This window comes from Entelurus aequoreus, linkage group LG13 (genome assembly GCF_033978785.1).
Source record: "Entelurus aequoreus isolate RoL-2023_Sb linkage group LG13, RoL_Eaeq_v1.1, whole genome shotgun sequence".
Taxonomy (NCBI): Eukaryota; Metazoa; Chordata; class Actinopteri; order Syngnathiformes; family Syngnathidae; genus Entelurus; species Entelurus aequoreus.
The window spans coordinates 9,461,884-9,478,585 of NC_084743.1; the positions used below are offsets into that span (position 1 = coordinate 9,461,884).

Here is a 16,702-nt window from a genome sequence, read left to right on the forward strand (position 1 = left end):
ACTTCGTTGCTACATTTAGTGAGTATTGAGACCTCGAGGTTGTAGCTTCTCTTTTCTCAAAAAATAGAAACGACAAATGTAACATTTTCTTCTGTTAGCATTTTATGCTACCAGCTTATTTTATTGATACAAAGCTAAAAATCATGGCTTTTAATGCTTGGCACCGACGTAGGAGTAGACTAACTTTTCTTATGTCATCATGCTAACATTAGCATGCTAAAGTTTAATGCTAAAATTTTTGCTAATGTTATCTGTTTGAACCTAAAAATCATGGATTTTGATACACGGCACCATCTTAGAAGTGCGCTATTTTTTCCTATATCATCATGCTAACATTAGCATGCTAACGTTTTAGAACGTAAAAATCATGACTTTGATACTTGATGCCATCTTTGAAGCATGCTGTACTTTCCTATGTTATTATAATAATAATAATGGATTAGATTTTATATCGCGCTTTATCTATTATTATGCTAACGTTAGCATGCTAAAGTTTAATGCTAACATTTTTGCAAATGTTATCTGTTTAAACCTAAAAATCATGGATTTTGATACACGGCACCATCTTAGAAGTGCGCTATTTTTTCCTATATCATCATGCTAACATTAGCATGCTAACGTTTTTTTGCTTGCAATGTTGCTAATTTTTATACATTCGAACCTAAAAATCATGACTTTGATACTTGATGCCATCTTTGAAGCATGCTGTACTTTCCTATGTTATTATAATAATAATAATGGATTAGATTTCATATCGCACTTTATCTATTATTATGCTAACGTTAGCATGCTAAAGTTTAATGCTAACATTTGTGCAAATGTTATCTGTTTGAACCTAAAAATCATGGATTTTGATACACGGCACCATCTTAGAAGTGCGCTATTTTTTCCTATATCATCATGCTAACATTAGCATGCTAACGTTTTTTTTGCTTGCAATGTTGCTAATTTTTATACATTTGAACCTAAAAATCATGACTTTGATACTTGATGCCATCTTTGAAGCATGCTGTACTTTCCTATGTTATTACAATAATAATAATGGATTAGATTTTATATCGCACTTTATCTATTATTATGCTAACGTTAGCATGCTAAAGTTTAATGCTAACATTTGTGCAAATGTTATCTGTTTAAACCTAAAAATCATGGATTTTGATACACGGCACCATCTTAGAAGTGCGCTAACTTTTCCTATGTCATCATGCTAACATTAGCATGCTAACGTTGTTTTTGCTTGCAATGTTGCTCATTTTTATACATTCGAACCTAAAAATCATGGCTTTGATACTTGATGCCATCTTTGAAGCATGCTGTACTTTCCCATGCTATTATGCTAACATCATCATGCTAACGTTTTATGCTAGCATGTAAGCTAATATTGACCATTTCAACCAATAATTCATGGACTTTGAGACATACCTCAAACCTGCAAGTATGCTAACTGTTCCCATTATAACAAGCTAATGTTAGCATGTGTGCGTGTGTGTGTGTGTGTGTGTGCGTGTGTGTGTGTGTGTGTGCGTGTGTGTGTGTGTGTGTGTGTGTCACCCCAGTGTTTGTGCAGCCTACAACGTGACCTTCTGGGTGGCCGTGGGTTTGATTCCCGCCAACAGTGCACACACACACACACAGAGCGTCCGTGCTGGAGAACCAAAACGAAGCCCTAAAAATGTTGACCTTTTGCCCTTTCTGTCCACAGGGTCGACATGTCAAGACTGGACAACTGGCCGCCATCAAGGTGATGGACGTCACCGAGGTCAGTGGATTTTATATACTTACTGTACACACATTTTATATACCTACTGTACACATTTTATATACCTACTATACACACATTTTATATACCTACTGTACACATTTTATATACCTACTATACACACATTTTATATACCTACTGTACACATTTTATATACCTACTGTACACTGATTTTATATACCTACTGTACACACATTTTATATACCTACTGTACACTCATTTTATATACCTACTGTACACACATTTTATATACCTACTGTACACACATTTTATATACCTACTGTACACTCATTTTATATACCTACTGTACACTGATTTTATATACCTACTGTACACTGATTTTATATACCTACTGTACACACATTTTATATATCTACTGTACACACATTTTATATACCTACTGTACACTGATTTTATATACCTACTGTACACTGATTTTATATACCTACTGTACACTGATTTTATATACCTACTGTACACTGATTTTATATATCTACTGTACACACATTTTATATATCTACTGTACACACATTTTATATACCTACTGTACACATTTTATATACCTACTGTACACTGATTTTATATACCTACTGTACACTGATTTTATATATCTACTGTACACACATTTTATATACCTACTGTACACTGATTTTATATACCTACTGTACACTGATTTTATATATTTACTGTACACTGATTTAATATATTTTATATGTTTTATATATTTAATATTCTATTTTTGCTGTCTTAGATTGGACCAAAAGCTCCTAAAATAAACTTTTAACGTGATTTTTTCAACATAAACGTGATCCAAATCAAACAATACAAACCAAAAAGTCAACTACTGGCTTGAAAATGTAATTTTTTTTAATGAATCTGATATTTTTACTGTCTTAGATTTGACTAAAAGCTCCTCAGATGTACTTCAAACACACTTTTATGACATCATTCATGACTCAAGTCAAATATTACAAACCAAAGTGCCAGATGATTGCTTTAAAATGTACCAATTGTGTAGTAGTCTACTATTTTTACTGTCTTACATTTGACCAAAAGCTCCTCAAATATACTTCAAATGCACTTTGTTGACATAAAACACGACACAACTTTAGTATTACAAAGCAAATTGTGGATTTAAGGTCCAAGCTATTGAATACCGGTACAGTATGCTAAAAAGAACAGTAAGCAGCTATGTTTTATTAATATACCGTAGCTGCGTGTGTCAAATACTGTATAAGTCATTAAATGACTCCCGCCTCCTGGTGGTAGAGGGCGCTGCCGCGCTAGTGATCCTTCTTGCGACTTCCGGTACTGCAGAAGAAGTGAACACACGCAGCAAGACATTTTTTTCCTTCCTTCTAACATGGAGGATTACATACCAGTATCTAAAATAAAACAGTTTTCTAAACTGGACTTTCAATGGAAGCAGGAGGTAATAATTAAAGGAATATCTCCATCGAGACAGAGACTTTTAAAACGGAAAAAAGAAAATAAGGAAGACTTCTATAAACAAGTTATCGATGCTTTTGGTCCGAAGGAGCTGCAAATGGACTCCATTTATAAGTACAGGTAAGACCATAATAACGTTTTTTTTTTAATTAAATGTGCTTTTCATGATGGTATGCTTACATCACACTCAAAGCGCACGCCTAAATTTTATGGATTCCTTTTGGTAAACGCCGGAGTGAGAAGAGGTTTTAAAATAATTACCGCATGCACGGCCATCCCGCCGGTTTCCGGTAAACGCCGGAGTGACAGGAGGTTTTAAATTAATTAACGCCCCTGCGGCTATTCAAGGAAATACGGTGTATGCCTTTATTATTTGTATTATTATTACACACCAAAGTGCTGACTGTTGGCTTTAAAATGAACTGTTGAATTATTCTCCTATTTTTATTGACTTCAATTTGACCAAAAGCAGCTCAAATATACTTCAAACAAACTTCCTTGACGTAAAACATGAACTAACTCAAATATTACAAAGCAAATTGTGAACAACTGCATTGAAAATGTGCCTTGTTTGATATTTGTATTATTATTACAAACCAAACTAACTAATACATTTAAAGGCCTACTGAAATGATTTTTTTTTATTTAAACGGGAATAGCAGATCCATTCTATGTGTCATACTTGATCATTTCGCGATATTGCCATATTTTTGCTGAAAGGATTTAGTAGAGAAAATCGACGATAAAGTTTGCAACTTTTGCTCGCTGATAAAAAAAAAGCCTTGCCTGTAGCGGAAGTAGCGTGACGTCACAGGAGCTAGTATTCCTCACAATTCCCCGTTGTTTACAATGGAGCGAGAGAGATTCGGACCGAGAAAGTGATGATTACCCCATTAATTTGAGCGAGGATGAAAGATTCGTAGATGAGGAACGTTACAGTGAAGGACTTGAGAGGCAGTGATGGACGTATCTTTTTTGGCTCTGACCGTAACTTAGGTACAAGCTGGCTCATTGGATTCCACACTCTCCTTTTTCTATTGTGGATCACGGATTTGTATGTTAAACCACCTGGGATACTATATCCTCTTGAAAATGAGAGTCGAGAACGCCAAATGGACATTCAGTGCCTTTTATCTCCACGACAATACATCGGCGAAATGCTTTAGCTACGAGCTAACGTGATAGCATCGTGCTTTAACTGCATATAGAAACAAAAAAATAAACCTCTGACTGGAAGGATAGATAGAAAATCAACAATACTATTAAACCGTGGACATGTAAATACACGGTTAATGCTTTCCAGGCGGGCGAAGGTTAACAATGCTGTGCTAACGACGCCATTGAAGCTAACTTAGCAATGGGACCTCACAGAGCTATGCTAAAAACATTAGCTCTCCACCTACGCCAGCCAGCCCTCATCTACTCATCAACACCCGTGCTCACCTGCGTTCCAGCGATCGGCAGAAGGACGAAGGACTTCACCCGATGCGTTTGGCGGCCCGGAGACGTAGGAAGTCAAGGTGAGGTCGGCGGCTAGCGCAGCTAGCGCTCCAACAAAGTCCTCCTGGTTGTGTTGCTGTAGTCCGCTGCTAATACACTGATCCCACCTACAACTGTCTTCTTTGCAGCCTTCATTGTTCATTAAACAAATTGCAAAAGATGTCCAGAATACTGTGGAATTATGAAATGAAAACAGAGCTTTTTGTATAGGATTCTATGGGTACCATAACTTCCGTTACTCTGACTTCGTCACGCGCATACGTCATCATACCGCGACATTTCAGCCGGATATTTCCCGGGAAGTTTTAAAAGTCACTTTATAAGTTAACCCGGCCGTATTGGCATGTGTTGCAATGTTAAGATTTCATCATTGATATATAAACTATCAGACTGCGTGGTCGCTAGTAGTGGCTTTCAGTAGGCCTTTAAAATGAAACGTTTTTTAATTATTCTGCTATTTTTATTGACTTGAATTGGACCAAAAGCTCCTCAAATATGCTTTTAAGGTGATTTTCTTGACATAATACATGACACAAGTCCAATATTACAAACCAAAGTGCTGACTGCTGCGTTTAAAATGAACGTTTTTTTGAATTATTCTGCTATTTTTATTGACTTAGATTTGTAGAAAAGCTCCTAAAAGAAGCTTAAAAGGCACTTTGAAGTCACAAGTCAAATATCCAAATGTCTGGTCAGCGCGGTGGTGACGTGTGTCTTGTGGGGCCCGCAGGACGAGGAGGAGGAGATCAAGCTGGAGATCAACATGCTGAAGAAGTACTCGCACCACAGGAACATTGCCACCTACTACGGAGCCTTCATCAAGAAGAGTCCACCGGGGCACGACGACCAGCTCTGGGTAGGTTCTCCTGGCAGCTCTGGGTAGGTTCTCCTGCCAGCTCTGGGTAGGTTCTGCTGTCAGCTCTGGGTAGGTTCTCCTGGCAGCTCTGGGTAGGTTCTCCTGCCAGCTCTGGGTAGGTTCTGCTGTCAGCTCTGGGTAGGTTCTGCTGTCAGCTCTGGGTAGGTTCTCCCGTCAGCTCTGGGTAGGTTCTCCCGTCAGCTCTGGGTAAGTTCTCCTGTCAGCTCTGGGTAGGTTCTCCTGTCAGATCTGGGTAAGTTCTCCTGTCAGATCTGAGTAAGTTCTCCTGTCAGCTCTGGGTAGGTTCTCCCGTCAGCTCTGGGTAGGTTCTCCCGTCAGCTCTGGGTAGGTTCTCCCGTCAGCTCTGGGTAGGTTCTGCTGTCAGCTCTGGATAGGTTCTCCCGTCAGCTCTGGGTAGGTTCTCCCGTCAGCTCTGGGTAGGTTCTCCCGTCAGCTCTGGGTAGGTTCTGCTGTCAGCTCTGGATAGGTTCTCCTGGCAGCTCTGGGTAGTTTCTCCTGCCAGCTCTGGGTAGGTTCTCCTGCCAGATCTGGGTAGGTTCTCCTGCCAGATCTGGGTAGGTTCTCCTGCCAGCTCTGGGTAGGTTGTGCTGTCAGCTCTGGGTAGGTTCTCCTGTCAGCTCTGGGTAGGTTCTCCTGTCAGCTCTGGGTAGGTTCTCCTGTCAGATCTGGGTAAGTTCTCCTGTCAGATCTGAGTAAGTTCTCCTGTCAGCTCTGGGTAGGTTCTCCTGTCAGCTCTGGGTAGGTTCTCCTGTCAGCTCTGGGTAGGTTCTCCCGTCAGCTCTGGGTAGGTTCTCCCGTCAGCTCCTGGGTAGGTTCTCCCGTCAGCTCTGGGTAGGTTCTCCCGTCAGCTCTGGGTAAGTTCTGCTGTCAGCTCTGGATAGGTTCTCCTGGCAGCTCTGGGTAGGTTCTCCTGGCAGCTCTGGGTAGGTTCTCCTGTCAGCTCTGGGTAGGTTCTCCTGTCAGCTCTGGGTAGGTTGTCCTGTCAGCTCTGGGTAGGTTCTGCTGTCAGCTCTGGGTAGGTTCTCCTGCCAGCTCTGGGAAGGTTCTGCTGTCAGCTCTGGGTAGGTTCTGCTGTCAGCTCTGGGTAGGTTCTCCTGTCAGCTCTGGGTAAGTTCTCCTGTCAGCTCTGGGTAGGTTCTCCTGCCAGCTCTGGGTAGGTTCTCCTGTCAGCTCTGGGTAGGTTCTCCTGTCAGCTCTGGGTAGGTTCTCCTGCCAGCTCTGGGTAGGTTCTCCTGTCAGCTCTGGGAAGGTTCTCCTGTCAGCTCTGGGAAGGTTCTCCTGTCAGCTCTGGGTAAGTTCTCCTGTCAGCTCTGGGTAAGTTCTCCTGTCAGCTCTGGGAAGGTTCTCCTGTCAGCTCTGGGTAGGTTCTCCTGTCAGCTCTGGGTAGGTTCTCCTGTCAGCTCTGGGTAAGTTCTCCTGTCAGCTCTGGGTAAGTTCTCCTGTCAGCTCTGGGAAGGTTCTCCTGTCAGCTCTGGGTAGGTTCTCCTGTCAGCTCTGGGAAGGTTCTCCTGTCAGCTCTGGGTAGGTTCTCCCCTCAGCTCTGGGTAGGTTCTCCTGTTAGATCTGGATAGGTTCTCCTAAACGGGGAACTGGTTCCTGGGAATCAAGGCTAGTTTTCAATAGTCTGAAGATGAAACGTAACATTTGCACTTCCAAGACAGCAGGTGGCGTTATAGGCCGTCTATGCTATGTTGTCTAACCAGGAAGTAGCTTTTTCCTGGGAGATGAATGTGTTATGTTGCGCCCTACAAAGTGTTTTTACTGTAAGTATGTTTGATTGTAACATTCACCTTAGTTGTAGTTTTCATGAACACATTTGGAAGGGTTGAACACGCCATGTAAAACTGCTAATGCTAGTAGTAGCCTGTCTATGGAAAATCCAATGTGAATTAGCATCAAGCTAGCACAGAATGAACTATAAAAGTAGTTAATTCAGTCCCCATCTTTATTCACAGGGAAATGCAGTATTTTGCCATGAAACTATAATATTTTGTCACAAAAACACATTTTTTTTGTTTTTATACACACACTGAACAACAATAAATCTAGACATTTATTTTATTTATTTATTTTTTGGTACAACGTATTGCATTAAACGAAAAGCCAGTTCCAGTGTTTTCACAGTAAAATACTGTCAGCTTAGTCGCTAGAATCCTTCCATCTGTTTCCGCTTATCCAAGTTGGGGTCGGGGGGGCAGCAGCCTAAGCAGAGAAGTCCTTCATTCAGCTCCTCCAGACATTTACTGTGAAATGTACCTTATTTAGCTCCTCCAGACTTTTACTGTGAAATTACTTCTTTCAGCTCCTCCAGACTTTTACTGTGAAATGTACCTTATTTAGCTCCTCCAGACTTTTACTGTGAAATTACTTCTTTCAGCTCCTCCAGACTTTTACTGCGAAATGTACCTTATTTAGCTCCTCCAGACTTTTATTGTGGAATTTACTACATTCAGCTCCTCCAGACTTTTACTGTGAAATTACTTCTTTCAGCTCCTCCAGACTTTTACTGTGAAATGTACCTTATTTAGCTCCTCCAGACTTTTACTGTGAAATTACTTCTTTCAGCTCCTCCAGACTTTTACTGTGAAATGTACCTTATTTAGCTCCTCCAGACTTTTATTGTGGAATTTACTACATTCAGCTCCTCCAGACTTTTACTGTGAAATGTACCTTATTTAGCTCCTCCAGACTTTTATTGTGGAATTTACTACATTCAGCTCCTCCAGACTTTTACTGTGAAATTACTTCTTTCAGCTCCTCCAGACTTTTACTGTGAAATGTACCTTATTTAGCTCCTCCAGACTTTTATTGTGGAATTTACTACATTCAGCACCTCCAGACTTTTATTGTGAAATGTGCCCTGGTTCTTCCAACATAACTGGGAATGAAACCAAGTCTTGGTGTGTGTCCTCAGCTGGTGATGGAGTTCTGTGGTGCAGGTTCCATCACAGACCTGGTGAAGAACACCAAAGGCAACACCTTGAAGGAGGACTGGATCGCTTACATCTCCAGGGAGATCCTCAGGGTCAGGACCACTTCCTGCTGTCCAGGGTCCTCACCTGTGCACTCACCTGTCTTCTCCTGCAGGGCCTGGCACACCTGCACGCTCACCACGTCATCCACCGCGACATCAAGGGACAGAACGTGCTGCTGACAGAGAACGCTGAGGTCAAACTGGGTAGGTTTGTCACACCCACGCTAACATCCAGGTATATACATACAACAACAACAACAACCAGGTATATACATACAACAACAACATCCAGGTATATACATACAACAACAACAAGGTATATACATACAACAACAACAACAACAACAACAACGAGGTATATACATACAACAACAACAAGGTATATACATACAACAACAACATCCAGGTATATACATACAACAACAACAACAAGGTATATACATACAACAACAACATCCAGGTATATACATACAACAACAACAAGGTATATACATACAACAACAACAACAACAACAACAACGAGGTATATACATACAACAACAACAAGGTATATACATACAACAACAACATCCAGGTATATACATACAACAACAACAACAAGGTATATACATACAACAACAACATCCAGGTATATACATACAACAACAACAACAACAAGGTATATACATACAACAACAACCAGGTATATACATACAACAACAACAAGGTATATACATACAACAACATCCAGGTATATACATACAACAACAACAAGGTATATACATACAACAACAACAAGGTATATACATACAACAACAACATCCAGGTATATACATACAACAACAACAACAAGGTATATACATACAACAACAACATCCAGGTATATACATACAACAACAACAACAACAAGGTATATACATACAACAACAACCAGGTATATACATACAACAACAACAAGGTATATACATACAACAACAACAACAAGGTATATACATACAACAACAACAAGGTATATACATACAACAACATCCAGGTATATACATACAACAACATCCAGGTATATACATACAACAACAATAAGGTATATACATACAACAACAACAAGGTATATACATACAACAACATCCAGGTATATACATACAACAACAACAAGGTATATACATACAACAACAACAACAAGGTATATACATACAACAACAACAAGGTATATACATACAACAACATCCAGGTATATACATACAACAACAATAAGGTATATACATACAACAACAACAAGGTATATACATACAACAACATCCAGGTATATACATACAACAACAACAACAAGGTATATACATACAACAACATCCAGGTATATACATACAACAACATCCAGGTATATACATACAACAACAAGGTATATACATACAACAACATCCAGGTATATACATACAACAACAACAACAAGGTATATACATACAACAACAACCAGGTATATACATACAACAACAACAAGGTATATACATACAACAACAACAAGGTATATACATACAACAACAACAAGGTATATACATACAACAACATCCAGGTATATACATACAACAACATCCAGGTATATACATACAACAACAATAAGGTATATACATACAACAACAACAAGGTATATACATACAACAACATCCAGGTATATACATACAACAACAACAAGGTATATACATACAACAACAACAACAAGGTATATACATACAACAACAACAAGGTATATACATACAACAACATCCAGGTATATACATACAACAACATCCAGGTATATACATACAACAACAATAAGGTATATACATACAACAACAACAAGGTATATACATACAACAACATCCAGGTATATACATACAACAACAACAACAACAAGGTATATACATACAACAACATCCAGGTATATACATACAACAACATCCAGGTATATACATACAACAACAAGGTATATACATACAACAACATCCAGGTATATACATACAACAACATCCAGGTATATACATACAACAACAAGGTATATACATACAACAACATCCAGGTATATACATACAACAACAACAACAAGGTATATACATACAACAACATCCAGGTATATACATACAACAACAAGGTATATACATACAACAACATCCAGGTATATACATACAACAACAAGGTATATACATACAACAACATCCAGGTATATACATACATACAACAACAAGGTATATACATACAACAACAACCAGGTATATACATACAACAACAACAACAACAAGGTATATACATACAACAACAACAAGGTATATACATACACAAACAACAACAATAACAACAACAAAAAGGTATATACATACACAAACAACAACAACAACAAAAAGGTATATACATACACAAACAACAACAACAAGGTATATACATACACCAACAACAACAAAAAGGTATATACATACACAAACAACAACAAGGTATATACATACACAAACAACAACAACAAGGTATATACATACAACAACAAGGTATATACATACAACAACAACAAGGTATATACATACAACAACAACAAGGTATATACATACACAAACAACAACAAGGTATATACATACACAAACAACAACAACAACAACAAGAAAAAGGTATATACATACATACACAAACAAGAAAAAGGTATATACATACACAAACAACAACAAGAAAAAGGTATATACATACACAAACAACAAGAAAAAGGTATATACATACACAAACAACAACAACAACAAGAAAAAGGTATATACATACACAAACAACAAGAAAAAGGTATATACATACACAAACAACAACAACAACAAGAAAAAGGTATATACATACACAAAAAACAAGAAAAAGGTATATACATACACAAACAACAACAACAAGAAAAAGGTATATACATACATACACAAACAAGAAAAAGTTATATACATACACAAACAACAACAACAACAAGAAAAAGGTATATACATACACAAACAACAACAAGAAAAAGGTATATACATACACAAACAAGAACAAGAAAAAGGTATATACATACACAAACAAGAACAAGAAAAAGGTATATACATACACAAACAACAACAAGAAAAATGTATATACATACACAAACAACAACAAGAACAAGACAAAGGTATATACATACACAAACAACAACAACAAGAAAAAGGTATATACATACACAAACAACAACAACAACAACAAGAAAAAGGTATATACATACACAAACAACAACAACAAGAAAAAGGTATATACATACACAAACAACAACAAGAAAAAGGTATATACATACACAAACAACAACAAGAACAAGAAAAAGGTATATACATACACAAACAACAACAAGAAAAAGGTATATACATACACAAACAACAACAACAAGAAAAAGGTATATACATACACAAACAACAACAACAACAAGAAAAAGGTATATACATACACAAACAACAACAAGAACAAGAAAAAGGTATATACATACACAAACAAGAACAAGAAAAAGGTATATACATACACAAACAACAAAAAGAAAAAGGTATATACATACAAAAACAACAACAAGAACAAGAAAAAGGTATATACATACACAAACAACAACAACAAGAAAAAGGTATATACATACACAAACAACAACAACAAGAAAAAGGTATATACATACACAAACAACAACAAGAAAAAGGTATATACATACACAAACAACAACAACAACAACAACAAGAAAAAGGTATATACATACACAAACAAGAACAAGAAAAAGGTATATACATACACAAACAACAACAAGAAAAATGTATATACATACACAAACAACAACAAGAACAAGACAAAGGTATATACATACACAAACAACAACAACAAGAAAAAGGTATATACATACACAAACAACAACAACAACAACAAGAAAAAGGTATATACATACACAAACAACAACAACAAGAAAAAGGTATATACATACACAAACAACAACAAGAAAAAGGTATATACATACACAAACAACAACAAGAAAAAGGTATATACATACACAAACAACAACAACAAGAAAAAGGTATATACATACACAAACAACAACAACAACAAGAAAAAGGTATATACATACACAAACAACAACAAGAACAAGAAAAAGGTATATACATACACAAACAAGAACAAGAAAAAGGTATATACATACACAAACAACAAAAAGAAAAAGGTATATACATACACAAACAACAACAAGAACAAGAAAAAGGTATATACATACACAAACAACAACAACAAGAAAAAGGTATATACATACACAAACAACAACAACAAGAAAAAGGTATATACATACACAAACAACAACAAGAAAAAGGTATATACATACACAAACAACAACAACAACAACAAGAAAAAGGTATATACATACACCAACTCTTTGTCTCCTCAGTGGACTTTGGCGTGAGTGCTCAGCTGGACAGAACAGTTGGTCGCAGGAACACCTTCATCGGGACGCCATATTGGATGGCTCCTGAGGTCATCGCCTGCGATGAAAACCCAGACGCCACCTACGACTACCGGGTTAGCACCTGATGGTAGTACTGAGTCAGCACTCTGATGGTAGTGCTGAGTCAGCACTACCATCAGAGTGGTGAGTCAGCACTACCATCAGAGTGGTGAGTCAGCACTCTGATGGTAGTGGTGAGTCAGCACTCTGATGGTAGTACTGAGTCACCACTACCATCAGAGTGGTGAGTCAGCACTCTGATGGTAGTGGTGAGTCCTCTCATTGTCCTTCTGTCTTTCAGAGTGATCTCTGGTCCTGTGGAATCACAGCCATCGAGATGGCAGAGGGAGCGCCGCGTAAGTCACATCCTGGCCTATAGAGGATCTTTGATTGCTCCTTACAAACACTATCATGCTTCTGTCCTATAGAGGATTTTTGGAAACACCAGCACACTTCTGTCCTATAGAGGATCTTTGATTGGTCCTTATAAACACCAGCACGCTTCTTGTCTTATAGAGGATCTTTGAGGAGTATTTTTGTAGTATGTCCTGGGATAGAGGATCTTTGAGGAGTATTTACGTAGTATGTCCTGGAATAGAGGATCTTTGAGGAGTATTTACGTAGTATGTCCTGGAATAGAGGATCTTTGAGGAGTATTTACGTAGTATGTCCTGGAATAGAGGATCTTTGAGGAGTATTTATGTAGTATGTCCTGGAATAGAGGATCTTTGAGGAGTATTTATGTAGTATGACCTGGAATAGAGGAGTTTTGAGGAGTATTTACGTAGTATGTCCTGGAATAGAGGATCTTTGAGGAGTATTTATGTAGTATGTCCTGGAATAGAGGATCTTTGAGGAGTATTTATGTAGTATGACCTGGAATAGAGGAGTTTTGAGGAGTATTTACGTAGTATGTCCTGGGATAGAGGATCTTTGAGGAGTATTTACGTAGTATGTCCTGGGATAGAGGATCTTTGAGGAGTATTTACGTAGTATGTCCTGGAATAGAGGATCTTTGAGGAGTATTTACGTAGTATGTCCTGGAATAGAGGATCTTTGAGGAGTATTTATGTAGTATGTCCTGGAATAGAGGATCTTTGAGGAGTATTTATGTAGTATGACCTGGAATAGAGGAGTTTTGAGGAGTATTTCTGCTTTATGTCCTGGAATAGAGGATCTTTGAGGAGTATTTCTGCATTATGTCCTGGTATAGAATAATCCTTGAGGAGTATTTATGTAGTATGACTTGGAATAGAGGAACTTTGAGGAGTATTTCTGCGTTATGTCCTGGAATAGAGGATCTTTGAGGAGTATTTCAGCGTTATGTTCTGGAATAGAGGATCTTTGAGGAGTATTTCTGCTTTATGTCCTGGAATAGAGGATCTTTGAGGTGTATTTCTGCTTTATGGCCTGGAATAGAGGATCTTTGAGGAGTATTTCTGCATTATGTCCTGGTATAGAGGATCTTTGAGGAGTATTTTTGCGTTATGACCTGGAATAGATGATCTTTGAGGAGTATTTCTGCTTTATGTCCTGGAATAGATGATCTTTTGAGGAGTATTTCTGCAGGATGTCCTGGAATAGAGGATCTTTGAGGAGTATTTCTGCTTTATGTCCTGGAATAGATGATCTTTCGAGGAGTATTTCTGCTTTATGTCCTGGAATAGATGATCTTTGAGGAGTATTTCTGCTTTATGTCCTGAAATAGATGATCTTTGAGGAGTATTTCTGCTTTATGTCCTGGAATAGATGATCTTTGAGGAGTATTTCTGCTTTATGTCCTGGAATAGAGGATCTTTCGAGGAGTATTTCAGCGTTATGTTCTGGAATAGATGATCTTTGAGGAGTATTTCTGCTTTATGTCCTGGAATAGATGATCTTTGAGGAGTATTTCTGCAGGATGTCCTGGTATAGAGGATCTTTGAGGAGTAATTCTGCTTTATGTCCTGGAATAGAGGATCTTTGAGGAGTATTTCTGACATGTGCTGTCCTCCCACAGCGCTGTGTGACATGCACCCCATGAGGGCGCTCTTCCTCATCCCCAGGAACCCTCCTCCTCGCCTCAAGTCCAAGAAATGGTGCGCTCCAACACAAGGTGGGCCCCCAGACCAGGGCAGGTGCTGACCGTGATGCTTGCAGGTCCAAGAAGTTCTTCAGCTTCATCGAGGGCTGCCTGGTGAAGAACTACACCCAGCGGCCCCCCACGGAGCAGCTCCTCAAGCACCCCTTCATCCGCGACCAGCCCAACGAGCGGCAGGTGCGCATCCAGCTCAAGGACCACATCGACCGCACCAAGAAGAAGCGCGGCGAGAAAGGTGAGGAGCGCCTCGCCGTCTTGTCGTGACGCCAAACCGTCTCAACGCTCACGTCCTCCGCAGACGAGACGGAGTACGAGTACAGCGGCAGCGAGGAGGAGGAGGAGGAAGCGTCCGAGCAAGAAGGAGAGCCCAGGTACTCCAAAGTAGCCTCAGACCAAGTGGGGACCGTCAGAACCAGGACCATTTCTAGATTTACAACTACCACTTCATCAGAGGTTTTGTGTGCTAACTGAAATGCTAACAGTTAGCACGCTGGCCAGATAGCATTAAATAACAAAAATATGAGCAAAATGAGGTAAAAAAAGCTAGCATGCTAACAGTTCTATGCAAACATGCCAACAATAGCACACTTACAGCTAGCATTAGTCAAATACCAACATTTATGATGCTAAATGAGCTAAAAAGGCATGCTAACTGTAACATGCATCTATTACTATGGTGTGTGTATTTGAAATATGTCTTTAAATGCTAACACTTAGCATTAGTGAAATACCAAAAAGTATATGACAGAGGTGTATACCTGCTAAAAAGGTTAGCACGCTAAAATATTATCTGTAACCTGCGTTATGTACCAAAATATATTACACTGGGGTGTGTACCTAAAAAATTTTTTTGAAATAATAATAATAATAGATTTTATTTGTAAAAAAAAAAGTTAAAAAAAGCACTTTACATTGAGTAAACAACCTCAAAGTGCTACAGTGTATTAAAAAAAATATAATAAAAAATAAAAAGATAATAAAGAATAAATAAAAATAAAAACTCGAACAGCAAAATAGCTAAAACTAGTATGCATATATCTAAAAAAAAAAGGCTTTTTTAAAAAGAAGGGTTTTTAAGCCTTTTTTAAAAGCATCCACAGTCTGTGGTGCCCTCAGGTGGTCAGGGACCTGAAATATGTCTTTAAATGCTAACCGTTAGCATTAGTGAAATAGCAAAAAAGTATACACTGTATAACAGAGGTGTATATGGTAGCATGCATAAATGCTAAGTGCAACATGTATTATTAGCGTGGGGTGTGTGCAAGTGTGCTTGCTGATGTTGAGGTGACAAGTTAGCGTGTCTCTCCCTCTCAGCTCCATGGTGAACGTGCTAGGTGACAAGTTAGCGTGTCTCTCCCTCTCAGCTCCATCGTGAACGTGCCAGGTGAGTCCACGCTGCGGCGGGACTTCATCCGCCTGCAGCAGGAGAACAAGGAGCGCTCGGAGGCTCTGCGCCGCCAGCAGCTCCTGCAGGAGCAGCAGCTGCGCGAGCAGGAGGAGTACAAGCGCCAACTACTGGCCGAGAGGCAGAAACGCATCGAGCAGCAGAAGGAGCAGAGGAGGCGGCTGGAGGAGGTACCGTCATACTGATATCGTGTTACCGTATCAGTCTGTATCGG

At 38.8% G+C, this 16,702-nt stretch overlaps 1 protein-coding gene across 11 annotated transcripts in view; it reads left to right on the plus strand.

Moving 5' to 3' along the window:
- The window catches only part of LOC133663154 (mitogen-activated protein kinase kinase kinase kinase 4-like), a 104,290-nt gene that overhangs the window by 35,554 nt on the left and 52,034 nt on the right, over nucleotides 1-16,702 (plus strand). For all 11 annotated transcript variants that reach the window (XM_062067405.1, XM_062067407.1, XM_062067409.1 and 8 more), the window contains exons 3-12: nucleotides 1,703-1,759; nucleotides 5,439-5,564; nucleotides 8,500-8,610; nucleotides 8,673-8,763; nucleotides 12,947-13,077; nucleotides 13,305-13,359; nucleotides 15,003-15,081; nucleotides 15,143-15,318; nucleotides 15,382-15,454; nucleotides 16,448-16,658. In XM_062067405.1, coding sequence (XP_061923389.1) covers nucleotides 1,703-1,759; nucleotides 5,439-5,564; nucleotides 8,500-8,610; nucleotides 8,673-8,763; nucleotides 12,947-13,077; nucleotides 13,305-13,359; nucleotides 15,003-15,081; nucleotides 15,143-15,318; nucleotides 15,382-15,454; nucleotides 16,448-16,658 — 1,110 coding nt within the window. The remainder of the gene's footprint in view (nucleotides 1-1,702; nucleotides 1,760-5,438; nucleotides 5,565-8,499; nucleotides 8,611-8,672; nucleotides 8,764-12,946; nucleotides 13,078-13,304; nucleotides 13,360-15,002; nucleotides 15,082-15,142; nucleotides 15,319-15,381; nucleotides 15,455-16,447; nucleotides 16,659-16,702) is intronic.